The sequence below is a fragment of the Podarcis gaigeae genome (genome assembly GCF_964106915.1).
Source record: "Podarcis gaigeae genome assembly, chromosome: 17".
Taxonomy (NCBI): Eukaryota; Metazoa; Chordata; class Lepidosauria; order Squamata; family Lacertidae; genus Podarcis; species Podarcis gaigeae.
Window position 1 is genome coordinate 26416039 of NC_139694.1, and position 18833 is coordinate 26434871.

Sequence of the window (18833 nt, forward strand, 5' to 3'; positions counted from 1 at the left end):
ACTTTAAATAAATAGTAAAAGATCAGTGACATTCAGAAGCAGAAGCATATACCTATACTTTTGGGGAACTAACTTCTTAATAGTGGAATTATCTACATATGTATCAGAAGGATATCATACAATAGGAAAAGTAGATTTTTCCATGTTCCCTTTTTGCAATTCTGACTGGGGGTGTCCTACACTACAGATGTTTTCCATATTTTGGCAAGCTGGACAAATATGCATGGAATGCCATTTTAATTACATCACACCCCTTTGGACTTTTCTTCTGCCAAACATTACATAACTATATATTTGAAAATCCGTTAAGATTTTTAATGAAAATCAAGGACTCATAGAATTGTAGCGTTGTAAGGGACCCCAAGAGTCATCTAGTTCAATCCTTTGCAATGCAACTAAATCTCAGCTAAAGCACCCATGACAGATCACCAAATCTTTGCTTAAAAACCTCCAAGGAAGGAGAGTCCACCACCTCTCAAGGGAATCTGTTCCACTGTCGAACAGCTCTTGCTGTCAGAAAGTTCTTCCTGGTATTTAGTCAAAATCTGCTTTCTTGTAACTTGAATCCATTAGTTTGGGTCCTAGCCTCTGGAGCAGGAGAAAAGAAGCTTGCTCCATCCTTCATGGGACAGCCTTGATGCTTTTGAATTATGGTGCTGGAGGAGAGTCCCATGGACTGCAAGAAGATCAAACCAATCCATTCTGAAAGAAATCAGCCCTGAGTGCTCACTGGAAGGACAGGTCCTGAAGCTGAGGCTCCAATACTTTGGCCACCTCATGAGAAGACTCCCTGGAAAAGACCCTGATGTTGGGAAAGATGGAGGGCACAAGGAGAAGGGGACGACAGAGGACAAGATGGTTGGACAGTGTTCTCGAAGCTACCAGCATGAGTTTGACCAAACTGCGGGAGGCAGTGGAAGACAGAAGCGCCTGGCGTGATCTGGTCCATGGGGTCACGAAGAGTCAGACATGACTAAACAACTAAACAAAATCATATCTCCTCTCAGTCTTCTCTTTACCAGGCTAAAAATACTCAGTTCCCTCAACTGTACCTCATAAGGCTTGGTTTCCAGACCCTTGATCATCTTGGTCACCCTCCTTTGCACACATTTTCAGCTTGCCAATAACCTTCTTAAATTGTAGTTTGCAGAATTGGACACATTATTCCAGTTATGGTCTGACCAAGGCAGAACAGAGCAGTACTATTACTTCCCTTGATCGAAACACTTTACTTATGTTGATGCAGCCTAGAATAGGATTAGCTTTTTTTGCTGCTGCATCACACTCTTGACTCATGTAAACTTGTAGCCTACTAAAATCCCTTATCATTTGTACTGCTGGCAGTCCCGGTGTCCTCCATCTTATATTTGTGCAGCTGATTTTCCTGCTTAAGTGCAGAACCTTACATTTGTCGCTATAGAGATTCATTTTCTTAGATTTGGCCCTGATTTCCAATCTGTTATTGTCCTATTGAATCCTGATTTTTACAATGTTTTTCAGGCAAAAATAGGTGGCTGCAAAGCTTCAATTATCGTGTTTCGCAGGACTGAAGATTTTTATTTTGGTGGAAGTCAAACCCTCCTCACTGGTTGTTTCGCACAAAATGCAGGGGAAAACGAGTTTACCACTAAATGTATTCTTAAATGAGAAGTGCAGCCAATTCTAGCTCTCTGTATGATTTTGATGGTTATATCTGTATGATTTTGTTTGAAAGATTGTTTGAAAATTTAAGTACTCTCCTTCATCCAAAGGGTCAGCAATTATGTGTAGTAAAATATCTTACAGACAGGGTTTTTTTTTCAGCCGGAGCCTACAGGAGCTCAGTTCTGGCACCTCTCAGGTGGGCACCATTGCCATTATAAGAGAATTAGAGAGATGTTCATGGTGAGCTCCTGTTTTTCTAGAGAAATAGCACTGCTTACAGAATATAGTGTACATTGATCCTCAGAGTTGTCACCTGGTCCAAGACAATGCAAAATGAAATGAAATAAAATCTGTTTCATAAGGATGGATCATAGAGAAGTTGTGGGGAGTGATCTAAAAAGTTTTCTGATGGATCCTACTGGAATTGCTTATGTGCTTCAGGTGCTTTGTGTATAAGATTTTACATAAATGCCTCTGGTTATTGCATGTATCCCCGGTACCTTGCCTAAGGTCATGATAATTGGTTAATCTGTAATCATTATGATGTCTTCATAAAGACAATTATTCTGTTTCCTACTTACTTGTAATTTTTTTAGGCTGAAATTTTGAGGTCCCCCCCCCCCCCCAGTTTTCTGTGTCCTGGTTTAATTTAGCTAAATGCTGGTTGCTAATATGCTTCAAATGCAAGGGATATAATTAAAATAGTTTTAGTGTAATGCACTGCTGTTTTTCGGGGAAAAGAGGTTTCTAGACTGAAAGGACAGGGCTGCTCCTGCCACACAGTTCTTCTCATATAGAATCACAGAACTGTAGAGTTGGAAGGGACCACAGAGATCTTCTAGTCCAACCCCATGAAATGCAGGAATCTTTCACCCAACATGAGGCACGAACCCACAACCCTGGGATTAAGAGTCTCGTGCTCTACTACCAACTGAGCTATCTGCTGCTGGACAGATGACTTGATGGGACTTTGACTCATTATGTTGTTGCTTAGTTGTTTAGTCGTGCCCGACTCTTCATGACCCCATGGACCAGAGCACGCCAGGCACTTCTGTCTTCCACTGCCTCCCACAGTTTGGTCAAACTCATGCTAGTAGCTTCGAGAACACTATCCAACCATCTCGTCCTCTGTCGTCCCCTGACTCAGGGGAGGGAGCTATTTTTAGCTGAAACCCTGATTACTTACAATGGAAGCAGAAACCACGCACAGGAAAGAAAAAGAGATCAGCATTTATAAGGGCTGTGCTGTTAACTGACAAAGCTTGAGAGTACCAGCAAGTCACAGTCATTCCAGTACTGTCTAGTTAATTTTTTCATTTGCTGTGAAATCTGTCAATGGGCAAATACTCAAACTTGAAAGCATAGCATCATAATAGAGAGTATATTGCATTTCAAGAAAATCAAATCAAATACAGACCGTTGCGACAATGCTTTCTGTTTTCAGATCTTTTACAAATCTCTTCTTACGTGGCTGTGATTTGATAACTGATTTCCCCAAAAGTTGGCATTGTAACTAAATGTGAGAGTGGATGTATGTACGTGTTTTCAATTAAAGAGACTAGAAATGGAACAATAGGATTTTCTTGCTGATCGTACTGTGCTGGAGCAGGACTGCTCATAACATACTAGTGTTAAAAGTTACCATATTTACTCAAATGTAATGTGCACCTGTTTTGGCCAAATTATGTCGTGGAAATTAGGGTGCACATTAGATTTGACAGTACATTTACATTTGCCAGCAAATACTTATTTGATTTCAAAGATTTGAAAATTGAGGTACGCATTTGATTCAATGGTACATTAGATTCACGTAAATACAGGTAACACTAGTGCTGATATGTGTTTCCTGAAATTCAGTATAAAGGTTTTCAGTATTTTAAGTGACATGTTTTATTCAGCACGTTTTTGTAGGGTATGTCTCCTTGACTCACTCACCCCACATTCTTTCTGCTGTGCGCTCAGTTCTTGTGTGTCTTTTTCTAGACTGAATTTAGAGGAAGAATTGGATCAGATGAGAGTGTATACATCTAGGGATAAAGCTACAATACAAGAACTGAATATATGCCTGCAACAAGAAAGAGAAGGTAGGCTTATTTCAGCCATAATGTCAAACAAACCATGTGTCGTGCTAATTATAGTTTATAACCCAAACCATAGTTTTAGATCTGTTTCTGTGCTTTTCTTTTCTGTCCTCACAACGCTCAGCTTCATAAGTTCATTCTAGGCCCCTTGGTACAGTTGCAGTGGGAAACAGAGCGATGGCTGTATAATTATGATGTGTTAATTCAGACATCACACCAAACTGTATTCTCAAACACTATTAAAATCATGGCCTCTGATGCTGGTTTGCCAGCCAAATGCAAACTGTGGTTTGTCAATTCACAAATTACTTGAAAAGATACTTAAGCTTCTTAAAACCCTGGCTGGCGAAACCAGAATCCAAAAACCACAATTGGTGATAACCATAGTTTGGTATGATGACAGAATTGCCAGGGAGGTCACAAGGCTAAACAGCTGCCCTGAGCTTTTTGGAAGAAATGTAATAAATTTCCCTCAGTTTACTTACGCAGAGGTTTGCTGTTGTAAGAATTTTTCAGCTTCTCCCTTTTTAATCATGAGGATCACATACATGGATATAAGAAATGGCCTATCAAACCATATCTATGGCAGTTGTCCCTCTTGCATCTAGCAACTTGTCTGTGTCAGTTATGTCAGTCACTTCAGATATACGTTGCTTCAAGTGCTTTCTTTGTTGTGAAGCTCTTCAATAAGTAAGAAATGAGTCACAGTTCTCCTAAAATGGCACTCTACCATAAGTAAGTCATAAAGAAGAAGAGTTTGGATTTGCTATCCCGCCTTTCACTCCCTTTTAAGGAGTCTCAAAGCGGCTAACATTCTCCTTTCCCTTCCTCCCCCACAACAAACATTCTGTGAGATGAGTGGGGCTGAGAGACTTCAAAGAGGTATGACTGGCCCAAGGTCACCCAGCAGCTGCATGTGGAGGAGCGGAGACGCGAACCCAGTTCCCCAGATTACAAGACTACCGCTCTTAACTACTACACCACACTGGCTCTCAGTGTGGCTCTAAAGGCATTGGCTCTAATGTGTGCCCTACTGCATCAATTGAATTTAACTTCAAATTGCACTGTTTGCATAGCTGTTAAGGAAATTCGGTTTCCAACCATAAGAACGTTAGACAAGTCTGAATCAGGCCAGTGGTCCATCTAGTCCAGCATCCTGTTCTCACACTGGTTGACCGGGTATCTGTGGGCAGCCTGCAAGCAGGACATGTGTGCGACAGCACTCTCGCCTCCTGCTTTTCCCATGATAACACCGGTCCTGAAAGACCTACATTGGCTCCCAGTATGTTTCCGAGCACAATTCAAAGTGTTGGTGCTGACCTTTAAAGCCCTAAACGGCCTCGGTCCAGTATATCTGAAGGAGCGTCTCCACCCCCATCGTTCTACCCTGACGCTGAAGTCCAGCGCCGAGGGCCTTCTGGCAGTTCTCTCACTGCGAGAAGCCAAGTTACAGGGAACCAGGCAGAGGGCCTTCTTGGTAGTGGCGCCCGCCCTGTGGAATGCCCTCCTACCAGATTTTAAAGAGAACACCAACTACCAGACGTTTAGACGATATCTGAAGGCAGCCCTGTTTAGGGAAGCTTTTAATGTTTGATGTGTTACTGTATTTTAATACTGTGTTGGAAGCCGCCCAGAGTGGCTGGGGAAACCCAGCCAGATGGGCGGGGTATAAATAATAAATTATTATTATTATTATTATTATTATTATTATTATTATTATTATTATTATTATGCCTCTGGCAGTGGAGGTAGAACATAGCCATTGTAGCTAATAGTAATCAATAGCCTTGAATGTGTCTAGTCCTCTTTTAAAGCAATCAAAGGGGTCACATTGCCTCCCATAAATACTTGCAATTATCTTTCTTCTTTTTCTACGTTGGCACATTTTGACCCTCTAGTTTAGAGTGCAGAAGCTGAATCCCTTGGTGGGGGAAAGCAACATCCCTGTGGATGTGCGCAGCCCAAAACTTTGAACACTCCAAACCCAGAGTGGCTGGGACAAGCCAGGGGCAATGATAAAATTATTGTTATTATTATTTGTAGTATTCTGAGATTCCATTTCCAGACCGGCTGGGGCATGGAATGGGAGCACCATATCCTCCAACATTTGTTGTTGTTGTTTAGTCGTTTCGTCGTGTCTGACTCCTTGTGACCCCATGGACCAGAGCACGCCAGGGGCACTCCTGTCTTCCACTGCCTCCCGCAGTTTGGTCAAACTCATGCTGGTAGCTTTGAGAACACTATTCAACCATCTCGTCCTCTGTTGTCCCCTTCTCCTTGTGCCCTCCATCTTTCCCAACATCAGGGTCTTTTCCAGGGAGTCTTCTCTTCTCATGAGGTGGCCAAAGTCCAACCATCTCGTCCTCTGTCGTCCCCTTCTCCTTGTGCCCTCAATTTTTCCCAACATCAGGGTCTTTTCCAGGGAGTCTTCTCTTCTCATGAGCCTCAGCTTCATGATCTGTCCTTCCAGTGAGCACTCAGGGCTGTTTTCCTTCAGAATGGGTAGGTTTGATCTTCTTGCAGTCCATGGGACTCTCAAGAGTTTCCTCCAGCACCAGAATTCAAAAGCATCAATTATTCGGCAATCAGCCTTCTTTATGGTCCAGCTCTCACTTCCATGCATCACTACTCGGAAAGCCATGGCTTTACATTACTCCATTGAAAATAGGGTTGTCCTATTCAACAACAACAGTTTTACTCTCTCTACCCTGCCCATCGGACTGGCTTGCCGCAGCCACTCTGGGTTGCTTCCAACATATATAAAAACATCATAAAACATTAAACATTAAAGAACTTCTCTATGCAGGGGGTGGGGAGCCCCGCCGGGAGCACAGGGTAACGGCGCACAGCCCACCCACCGCTCCCAAGCCTCCCCTGAGCCACCGGAAAGAAGGGGGAAGGCTGCCAGCAAAGTGGCGTGGCTCTCTCTCTCCCCCTCCCCCCCCCAGGCAGTCCGGAAGTGTAGGGGAATATCTATTTTTCCTATTGATTTTTAAAGGTGTGGCTTATTTACAGATGCGGCTTATGTCCGCTGTTCCTGGAAAACTGGGGCACTTGGAGGGACTGCAGCATTCCTCTGAGGGACTGGAGATACACTGCCAGTTCTGGCTTAATTTTAACTGTAATCTGGACATTTAGTCAGTGTTGTGTCAGTTAACCTCACAATCGACACCTGAATCTAGAGTGAATTCTGCATACTTTGCTTGGTAGCAACAAACTTTTGTAACTCCTCTCTCTCTCTCTCTCTCTCTCTCTCTCTCTCTCTCTCATTTGTTGCATTGTGAGTTTCCTAAATTCTGGATCACCGAAAAAATATATATTTAAATCACCTTTGTTTTCAGTGTGTGTAAATCTTATATTCAGTGGTAGTAATTCATATATCTAATCATGTTATAAGGTTTAACGCTGAGTGCTTTGATCAGTTTATTATTAGAAACAAAACAAAAAACTCCCTCAAAAGTAAATGTTGATGTAAAAGCTACAATTGACATTCAAATGAGTGAATATTTAGAAAAAGATGAAAAGCCTCTATGTGTTACCATTGCATGTTACTTAAAGGAAGTAGCAAATGTATGCAGTACCACTGTGCTGAGGGACTAGCCTTGGAACTAACATGGGAGCTGATAGATTAATATCAAGGTAAAGGTACATATTCCCCAGCTGCACAATTTTACTTTTTTCAGCTTCTATTATCTTTAGACTGGTGCTCCATTTATTTTGTGAATACAGAAGTTTTAATTGGCCATGACATGTTCCAAAGACAAAAGAAAGATCTAATTCTCTCTAACAAACTTGTTAGTCACTGTTTATGCCAAGAGGATTGCTAACCTACAGAGAGTAGCAGGCTTTTCTTCTGCTCCTCCTTTGTTTGTGAATTGAAAGTTCTTAAGTGACCTGCCATGTCTGCTTTACTTTTGAATGACGGTTCTAAAGCAAACCTTTAGCCGGTATAGTGGATATTATTCTCCGAGGAGGCATGTCTTGTTTACCCTAAAAATATTTTTGCAACATTTGAGCAGTTTTGCTGCAATCCATTTCCTTTATATAACATTTTTTAAAAAGCTCAGTTCACAGTTAAAAGCACAGCTGTGGCTTAGTATATGCACACAAACATACTTTCTTTGCCCTTGGCTAATGTGCACTTGATGAATTTAATTTAAATATGGGAATGGACAATTGGAAGGGGTGCATCACTGCATATTTTGGGAGAGAAGGACTGGCTGGAGTGAACCATTCAGACACGCAAACCATGATTTCATGCTGCATTCATTAAGTAGCCATCTTGAAATACCTCAAGGGCTGTCACATGGAAGAAGGAGCAAGCTTGTTTTCTCCTGCACTGGAGGGTAGGACTTGAACCAATGGCTTCAAGTTACAAGAAAGGAGATTCCGATTAAACATCAGGAAAAACTTTTTGACAGTAAAAGCCATTTGACAGTGGAAAAGTCTCCCACGGGAGGTGGTGCACTCTCCTTCCTTGGAGGTTTATAAACAGAGGTTGGGTGGCCATTTGTCATGAATTCTTTAGCTGAGACTCCTGCATTGCAGGCGGTTGGACTAGATGATTCTTGGGGTCTCTTCCAACTCTGCAATTCTATGATTTGGTCCTTTGGGCAAGCTAAGAAGAAGAAGAGTTTGGATTTGATATCCCGCTTTATCACTACCCTAAGGAGTCTCAAATCGGATAACAATCTCCTTTCCCTTCCTCCCCCACAACATGCACTCTGTGAGGTGAGTGGGGTTGAGAGACTTCAGAGAAGTGTGACTAGCCCAGGGTCACCCAGCAGCTGCAGGTGGAGGAGCAGGGAATCAAACCTGGTTCACCAGATTACGAGTCCATTGCTCTTAACCACTACACCACACTGGCTAGTTGTGTGAGTGAGTTTATGCCCATGTGGTCATGAATATATCCAGCACAAAGTGCAGAAAAGGCATTGGAATGATGTGGTGGAAATGGTTGGAACTGGGCCGCAGCATTGGCTTATCAGATGGAGCAGCGGGGCGTGTTTTCAAGGCGGGTTCCAGATTGCCTATTTGAAACACATGTTTTTACTTTTATAAACAGTGGTTAGTATGTGACAAAAAATAGGTTTTGAGTTTTCAACTTTGGGGCTAGAGCGAGGAGGAGGTACAGTCGGGGGATACCATCAAGCGTGTGGATGATCTTCAGAGTGGTGAATAGAATGATGGGTCACCAGTGGGTTGCTGGAGTTTCTAATTGCTATGAATCTCTAGCATTTCAGTGGAATGGCATGTGCGACTTATCCTGTAAAGTACTTGATCTTTCACCTTACAAGAAAGGGAGTTTAAAGTTCCGTCCACCCTAATTCTGTTTCTGTTTGCTTTGTTCGCCAATCACTCTGATCCTCCTAGCAGGGGATAAGACCCAGAGAACAAAACTGCTAGTGACTGTGTAGATAAAAAGACTTGTGAATTTGCCTTTTATGGCACAGAGGGAATAGTCTATAAAAGAATGAAGATGGGAATAAAAGTACAGCATCTTTAACCTGCACATCTATTGTACCTTTGAAAAGCTTGTACTGGGGGGGGGGGACATGGTGATGCTACAAGGATTAATAATTATACAGCATAAGACTTTAAAAAAAGGTCACTCTTTTGAGGCTGACCAAATGGCTTGACAAGAAAATAGACCACATTATTCATAATTGGGAAGCCAATGAACCCATTTCCTTAAAATGCCTTGGTATTGTTTTACTAGGATATTAGGTGTCAAAATATATTATTTATTTCCTCTTCCAGAGCTGCTCTTTAGACTTGGTGAAGAGGATGGGGTCAAGAACAGTACTCCAAAGAAGAATGTGAAAGAAATACCAGCACAGACATTACTGAAGGTACCCTAATCTGTAAGATATTGAGTCCAGCAAGTTAAATCTCAATTTCAGTGTAAGGGATCATAAGTTAAAAGACAGAACTGATGAATGTAAGCCATGTGTTCTTTTTTTTAATTACCACCCATAATTCAAAATAACCCTAACTGCCAAAATTGTGTCAGAAATCAATGCTTGTGGAAAATATATATGTGTCTCTTGTAGAGGGAACGAAAATTTTTAAAATGTATTTAAAGAGACAGGGAAGATCTAGATGTAAATGGAAGCATTTCTTTGTTTTATGAAGCTTTAGTAAACATTTTGTGTGCCGCAGTTTGCTTTTGTATAGTACAACACGTGAATACTACACCCCAATGGCTTTTTATACTTGCAGAAAGGACAGTTTCAAGACTCGGTTGTGTATGCATAAGTGTGTACGTTCACAGTGCAAAATAGTGATATTTTTTTAAAAAAACAACAACAACCCCGATGTAATTGGTTTTATGCCTATATGTGGTACCTCTAAGATGATGCCACTGGTTTGCTGATTCACAAATCATGTATGGGGGCAGAGGCACATTGGTATATTGCGTGAAGGAAACATGTGAAAAATAAATGAATGAAATCATCAAAGACTTCCAAGAGCCCAATGTACCCCCCCTGTATATAGGCTTCTTATTGGCCCAGTTTGAATGCTGCAGTAAACCATGGTTTAGTGCTGTGCACACACTGCAGTCATCCTCAAGCTCACACACTCTCCCCTGCTTTTGCACAGCTAGGACAGTGATTTTGTTTCCCTTAAATATGCCTTTTAATTCTGACCAAACTAGGGGTCATGTTTTACATTAACTTTGTAGTTTAAACAAGCCAGCTTTGTAACCCATGGCCGAAGTTGACATATTTCGAAACTGGTGATGGTTTGTGTAAAACACAATCCCTGGGTTGAACCCAACCACCACTGAACTGAAACTAAATTTTTCCAAAGTTATTCTCTGACTGCACAAGAGGATTGTAGCATCAACATAGCAGTGTGGTGTATATTACTTGGTTTACCGCCCACAGCGTGAGGGGAGGAAAGAGGGGAATTGTTGGGTGTCGGTTGTTGCTGCTCGTCTAAACTTTCGAATCAACATAATTATGTCAGAGGCTCAAATCTTTTTGCTAAAAACCAAAGCCAAGAATTACAGGCTGTTTGATCTGTGATGATAACATTAGCATATTTCTTATGAAACATGAAGAAATGACCACAATTGCTCTTAGAATATAGTGCTTGCTATTTAACAGTTTAATCTAGAATTTATCTGCACCTTGGTTGCTGCAGATCTTAATCCTTTTTAGATACCTGGCCCAGCAATCTGAAATACCACACCTGGTGTTATATTGAAGTAAATATTTCCAGCCTAAATTAACTGATGAAAGATGTACAGTGACGTAACCAGTTTTCAGCTCATGAAATCGAATTCTTGGGGGAGAACTGCACTCTTATGCCTTTAACAGATGCATGGCAGGCAGAAATTAAGCAGGTCAAGCCTTTGCTAGTAGGGCAGTAGAATTATGGGAACAGCTTGACCCACCAACATTCTGTCTTCTTAGTTGTTTGTGACCCATTTGGGGGCCATTCACCCCATCCACACGTGCACCCAAGTTGGATATGACACAAATCATATGCAAATTTTATGCAAACTTATCCCCCCCTTTTTTTTGCAAGTGGGCAGAGGGCCTAATTCATATACAATGTACTGGCCCCAGAAAGCCATGTTGGCAGCCCTTGAGGAACAAACTATTTGGATGAGGTGCAAGAAATGGGAAGGCCTGGGATAAAGGGGGTGAAATGTTGCTGTTACTTCCTGAGCCTCCACATCTCTAGAACTGATATTAAGTAGTTCATTTTGTTAACAGCTGCTCACTTAGGAGGCTGTGCTTTACCATATGTCTGCTCCAAAAATATATTTAAAAGTGTCTTTCCGCTTTTCCATCCCCATTTCTTGAGCTGCTTAAACTGAAGTTTTAACAGTGGGCTTGAACTGAATAGGCGAGACCTTGTGACTTAATATCAGGATAGCTATGTCCATTTATCTTATATTTGTGAATTAGCTTGTAGGAAGTACAGTAATTTACAGCAGATGATGTGATTGCATATACTTCTAACACTTGCCATATGGTCAGGTAATGAAGGCTGTCATCTCGTTATTACTGAATGACAAACATCATGTTAAAATAATAACACAGAACAGGAAATGCTCACATTCATTTATCTTAAGGTAGAGTGAGTAATTGAAATAATTTGAGCGATACAGTAGAGGATGTCACACCAATCACCTGTGTTTCAGAGTAATTTTGTTTGCCAGGTACATTCTAAATTCCATCTCTGTGGATTAAAGGTGTTATCATGAGACCTTAGGGTATAAACCTTGAAGACATTCATTGTTTCCTTTCAACTATTGTAAATGATCTAGTCCTGCGCCAAATAAAGAAGAATCTGTTTTACAAAACTAAAAGGCACCAAGCATCTTACATAGGAGGGCTTTATGATGGAGGCTAATTTGACGTAAATTATTATCAGACAGGCTTCAGCTCTGGCACTAACTCCATAGTGTATGTACTACCCAGATATACAGGGTGGTGTTTCATTGCTATTTGCTGCAATTGTAGCTGGCTTATGGTGGGGAATAACTAGAGCTGAGAGCTGTAGCAATTCCTTCTGGAACATCATCCAACTATTTTCAGTAATAAATGACAGTACTCCAACTGGACTTAGGCAGAGTGCCACTTCTTTTAGCCTCAAAAGCACTGACAATTGGTCAGAGTAACATCCCTGAGTTCCAGTTCAATCTTGATTTTAATTGAAACCAGAATTGTATCAATACACACCACCTATGCAAGTTTAAATGCTCTGACGCTAACAGTATTCACTTGGCTCGTGCAACAAAATGACAAATTTGATGGTGAGGTTTATTCATTCAAGCAATATCCTGGCAGAATCACTAACCATTTTGTCTGTATTTCTGAAAAATAATAATGAAGGATTTAATAGGCCAAGGTTGCCCTGCATTGGTCTGCTGTGACCATGCAGAAGTATCATTTTCATTACAGTTGTGACTGGGGATTTCCCCCAGCCTCACTCATCTTTACTCCAGATTTCCCCATGTTCACCCAAAAGGTATTTGGGGGGACAGGACCTGTCAATGCATTTCACGGAATGTTCTTACACTCTTCCCTGTGCAGTTAAGATTCCTGATAAGTGATGGGCAGTAACCACTGTCATCGTCAAAAGGGCAGGGGTGGAGAACACAGGGCCACCACACTACTGATGTGAATTACGGCTTGGGGTGGGCAGCTGTTGCCATCCCAACGCGGCAGGCTCAATCCCCAGGGAGCAATACTGGGCTCACTGGGTGGGCAGGGCTTGGGAGAGGACTGTAGTGGTGCAGGCTTGACTCCAGTCTGCACCCAGCCTTTAAAAGTTGGTCACATTCAACTCCAGGGACCACGGTTGGCTGAAGAACATTCAGATAAAGATCTGAATGAAGCTACAGTGGTACCTCAGGTTAAATACTTAATTTGTTCCGGAGGTCCGTTCTTAACCTGAAACTGTTCTTAACCTGAAGCACCACTTTAGCTAAAGGGGCCTCCTGCTGCTGCCATGCCACCGCAGCACAATTTCTGTTCTCATCCTGAAGCAAAGTTCTTAACCCGAGGTACTATTTCTGGGTTAGCGGAGTCTGTAACCTGAAGCGTATGTAACCCAAGGTACCATTGTATTAAGTTTATAAGCATCAAAATAACTGAAATTATAAATATTATTTCTTGTGACAGTGTATCTCAGTCTGAATTTAATGTGCAGAATTTATTTTAAAGTTTAATAATGTCTGATATCTGGGATAACCTTTGGACACACGGCTCTCAAGGTTGTGTATAAAGCAGACGTGAAAGCAATTTTAAAAAGAAGAAATATAGCTAAAAACAAAAATTGAATGTTGAGCAATTACACCTCAACAAGACTAAAGAGGCTATTATTAAAAAAAGAAGAAAAATCTCTTTACTGTCATCCAGAAGCTGAGCAATGAAAGGGTTAATCTAATCTCCCTAGGGAGGGAGTTCCATAATCGAGGGGGTGGCCCAGAAAACCCATCCCACGTTCCTGTCTACTGTTAGTCTATATGCAATCCATTGCAGTGTCCAGGCAATATATTGCTTCCAAGGGCCGAGGTCTCTTCAGCCTCCCCAATAAAATATTTGAGGGCACACTCCCAGAGCTGATGGACGTTGCCATTCAAATGTTGTGTGCATGCCGCATCTTGTGATTATGTGGGGCGGGCTTACCTGCTCCTCCCATATTTTATTCAAGTTGGCACCCCTGACTGCAATTCCGTTCCCACTTACCTGGGAGTATGCCCCACTGAACTCAATGGGACTTCCATCTGAGCAGACGTGTATAAGATTGTGCTGAAAGTCTCTGACTATATTTAGACTTCTGTGTCACTTTGTTGGGAATGTTAACTTCCTTTTACCATCTGCCCTTTGTATAACAGATGTATTATTGCAGTTCAAATGCATTCATCTGCACTACCTTGGAATTATTTTTCGATTAGGTACTTTAAATAGCTTTTGCCCTTGCATTGGATGCAATTTTGTTTTCATAGAGAGTATATAGGACATTAAGACATAATTGCTAGACTGACTGCTGTCTGAAAGGTTAAAACTGAATTTATTATTATTTTTTTACTGTTGTATTTAGGTTTTGGAACTGGAAAGGAGGCTAAAGAGTTTCGAGAGAGAATCAAGGAGATTGAAGGAAATCAACAAAGAGTTAACGAAAGGTAACAGTGATCTGAAAGGATTGCTCAAACAGCAGAACGAAGAAGCAGAGGCCAGTGAGAAGGAGCTGGAGATGCTACTGAAACAAATCAAAGAAGTCCAGCAGGACAAAGCAGACCTGCTGCTACTGATAGATGGGCTAGAGAGAGAGGTTGCCTCTCTGAAGAGGCAATTGGCAGAAGCAAACTCGCTGAGAGATGAAAACAAGGATCTACTGAGTCAAGTGAGGCAATTGCAGAGTTCGCTGGACAGAGCAAGGACAGTGCCTTCCATGGCCAATGCGGAGGCATCCTGCAGGCAATGTCTGTGTAAGAGTAGAAGTGCCAAAGTTAAGTTGAAAACAGGGAAGAAGAAAGGCTTAGTGGGATATCACCAGTCTCTTCTCAATCAGTCCATCAAGGTTATGAGCGGTGTATTTGAGAACTTCAATAAGGACGGCTGGGAGGATGTGAGTGAAAGCAGGTACGGCTCTCATTAACTTCGCTCTGTAGAGGGGACACTGTGCATATGTAAAGTACTAGCAAATAGAGATTGAATTTTAACTACTGTCGATTTGGTATTCAGAAAAAATACTGTCAGAGCCTTTGAAATATCTTGGGAGGTCTTGTTCTGAGTTTATTGACTGAAATTTGCATGCAAAATTAGCCACAACTGCAGGAGTATTTGAGTAGGTGCCAGGAAACCCAAAAGAAGGCGATGCTTGATTTCTTCCAGTGATGCTATTTTCATGCAGTCATGAGGCTTGAAATTGACAGTTTGGCAGGTTGATTTAATTTGCTGGCCCTTTGCATATTTACCACTGACAGCTAAGGATTCCCAGGCAAGCCTTGCGAAGTCGGTTTAGTTATCTTGTGACATGCCGACCTGGGAGTAGAAACATTTTCTCCCCTTAATTTAGTTAGATAAATTTTGAATGACCCATTTCAGCTTGCAACCAGATGTCTACAAGCTGTTTAACGTCCTTTAAATTAAGGATCATCCACACTAATTATTTCATGTATGTTTTATGTGCATTCATTGTACTAACTTTAATTGAATGATGGTTGAAAAATCAGTTTTCTGTAAAGGTAAGTATAACTGCATAGGTGCTTAGAAACAGTCCTTAGCAAATGCTATTTGAAGCCACTTCAGGATGTTTCCATAGGTTGTAAGAGGCCAATGGGTGCAAAGTTCCTCAGCTTCCCACTTGATTTGATTTCATACATGTAATGTGCGTCATCCAACTTTCAGAACTTGCCATTTGCACATGAGAATAATGCCTTGAATATTTCCCAGTATTCCCAAAAGGGGTTAGCTCATGTTCATTTGTGTGGGTTTTGTGTGTGTGGTTTTTTTTTAATCTTATGAATGTTGTAAAATCAAATAAATTTATCACACCCCTTTTCATGTTCAACCTGAATTGTATAGTACATTTGTAAATTTGCAGTTATGGAAAGTTGGTTTTGGACAGTTATTTGTATTCATCAAATGAACCAAATGTGTGCAGAATAAGTCTGCAATAAGAAACATCCGTTTTAAAAATGGGTACAACAAAGGATCTTCCAGGTCATGTGATGCTTGTCTTAACCAATAATAATTGAAGATCCTTTTTAACAATTTGCACATTATCTTTATAAGATGTTTAAGAGTTTAGATGTGGGTGGGGAACCCACGGCCCGCCAGAAGTTATTGGACTCTAGTTCCCATCAGCCCCAGCCACCATTGCCAATGCTTAAGGATGATGGGAGTTAGAGTCTAGCAATATATGGAGGACTACAGGTTCTTCATCCATGGTTTCGATCAGACCTTGACTTTAATTTGAAATCTGGATAATATATAAATTTTGTAGCTTTCACATTCCTTCCACGACAGGAGGAGTGGTCATTTTCAACTTCTGCTACTAAAGGTGGCAATATCACAGAAACATAACACTGTTTGGTAGTAAGTAGTTTGGGCCATGATGGAAACATTTGAGGTTTCTTTTTATCTCAAGTATTTGATCATGTGTGTGTGTATGTCTTTGTGTATATACAGTGGTACCTCGCAAGACAAAAAACGCGCAAGATGAAAGAGTTTTCCGTTTTTTGAGTCGTTCCGCAAGACGAATTTCCCTATGGGCTTGCTTCGCAAGACAAAACGTCTTGCGAGTTCTTGCGAGTTTGTTTCCTTTTTCTTAAAGCCGCTAAGCCATTAATAGCCGCTAAGCCGCTAATAGCTGTGCTTCGCAAGACGAAAAAACCGCAAGACGAAGAGACTCGCGGAACGGATTAATTTCGTCTTGCGAGGCACCACTGTAATGTTAAGGGCTTAGGAAGCTGTCATGGATTGAGTTAGGTCATCCGTGTTGTCTTATACCAGTTTCCCCACCCTGATCTCATCTTGTTGTTTGGGATTACAGTTCCCATCAGCCTCAGTCTGCATGGTGTGTGGTCAGGGATAATGTGTATTGTAGTCCAAAGCACCAACAATCTGAATCTGCTTTATTCAAATATGCGAAATCAGCGCTCTCAGGATACAAAAGAAACATACTAGGCACATGTATCCTTAGAGGCAATCAGATGAAGCTTAATTCAGTTTTAAAAGTTTGAGATTAAGTTCTCCCTTGCCATCACTGAAGGCTTTCAGTCGGCATATTCTTTAAGTCACCTCAAAGTAAGCTGGGCACCGTTGCTTTTCATATTTATCAATGATCCTATGCCCTTTATATGGTTACCATTAGGTTCTTTCTGAATTCTGGGTGAAAGTTCTCCCACAGATTTGGGGACAAGCAAGGCCACATGTGGCCTATGCAGAAATGTCACGCCTATGCCAGTGAAAATATAATGTCTGAACTATGCATAACCCTGTCTAGAGGAGAGAATTAATGGCTTCTCAGAATTTTCCCAATACACATATTTCCTTAAAGAAAAACAGAACAATTATTCTATTCTGGATCTTTAGATACAGTTGCAACATCCAAGGGTCAAGTGATAAGTGGCCCCCAGAGTCCTGGGCAACTAATGCAAGGAATCAGAGCAGTTGTTGGGATTTCTTGCTGCTGTTTCCTTTCTCCATTCCCTTTCCTTAAGCAGGGAGCATCCATTACATTTTAAAAGGAATCAAAATAAAGATGATGAAATTACATTCTTATAGTCAGTACTTCATATAACTTATTTCTCTAAATTTCAGGATATGCGGTGAAAGTTTGGAGGACTAAGGTCCTCTGAGGGTCTTCTGCTGGTTCCCTCACTGTGAGAAGTGAAGTCACAGGGAGCCAGGCAGAGGGCCTTCTCGGTAGTGGTGCCCTCCTTTTGGAAAACGCTCCCTTCAGGTGTCAAGGAAATAAAGAATTACACAACTTTTAGAGGACATCTGAAGGCACCCTTTATCAGGAGATTTTTAATGCTTGATGTTTTATGTTTTTTGATATGCTGTAAGCTGCCCAGAGGTGAAACCCAGCCTGATGTGTGGGGTATTATTATTATTAATAATAATAATAATAATAATAGCACTTTAGTTTGTGTGTTTGTTTTTCCTAGATCATTATGTGGTTGCTTTATTTTCTGCTTTGTTGGATAATTGGAGATCATTAAACCCCAATGTTCTAATGTTTCCAAATCTGGTCTTCATAGTGACTCTGAAACACCAGTTTCCGAGAATCTGGGGACAATAACTGCAAAAAGAGCACAGCATACTCCACTGACAGACAAAAATGACCAACTGGAACAAAATAAGGTGGAAGATAATTGCATGCCTCCAAACAGTGTGCATTTAGAAGGCCCAAGCAAAATATGCTACAAAAAGGTAAAAATGGACTTGAGCACATTTAACCATGCTGCTCTTCAATGTATGTGACAAATATTTAATGGTGATCAAATGCATTTGTCTTGTACATAGTGGTTCCTCTCAAGATATGTTAACAGAGTGGCAGGGGATCAAACTATGAGGAAGTGGCAACATCACAAGTCTGATAAGGCATGAACAAGCTGGCTAAACAGCCACTCTGTTACCAAATATTGTTAGTGTTGTATGACATTGCACTGGGGCAACAGCTGAAAATCACATCCTGAGCATTTACTTACCTCTGCAACAGATCTTTTAATCAGTCACAAGTATAGTAGCCCTGTATGAAACCTGTGCTGTGTGGCAACTATTTATTTAAAGTCACTCACAGCACGGATCTCTTTGTTTTCACAGTGTCACTGCAAATCCTGTTAGCATCTGTGTAAGCTACCAGGTGTTCCCTTCTTGGCTCATCAGGCAGTGCACCCTTCACACCATTATTTGTTGTCCAAAGAGAGCTTAGTTTATATGAACTCTGATATACAGCTGTTAAATGCTGTTCTAGTAGGAGCCATGATTGAGCTGAATGAGATTTGCATTGGCATTTCAGATATGTGTTCCACAGAGAACTTTTTGTTTGGTATCTCGCAATATTTCTTAGCATAATAAAGTGTGTTTGGGAAGATGCCTTGATCTGCATTAAGGTATATTTTGATGGTCT

General features: G+C 41.2%; 1 protein-coding gene across 3 annotated transcripts in view; it reads left to right on the forward strand.

Moving 5' to 3' along the window:
- The window catches only part of CNTLN (centlein), a 174041-nt gene that overhangs the window by 91289 nt on the left and 63919 nt on the right, over positions 1-18833 (forward strand). For all 3 annotated transcript variants that reach the window (XR_014559314.1, XM_083718417.1, XM_083718416.1), the window contains 4 exons: positions 3628-3728; positions 9486-9577; positions 14292-14833; positions 17962-18133. Coding sequence is in view for 2 of the 3 variants with exons in the window: in XM_083718417.1 (XP_083574543.1) it covers positions 3628-3728; positions 9486-9577; positions 14292-14833; positions 17962-18133 (907 nt within the window). In the remaining variant the exon portion in view is untranslated. The remainder of the gene's footprint in view (positions 1-3627; positions 3729-9485; positions 9578-14291; positions 14834-17961; positions 18134-18833) is intronic.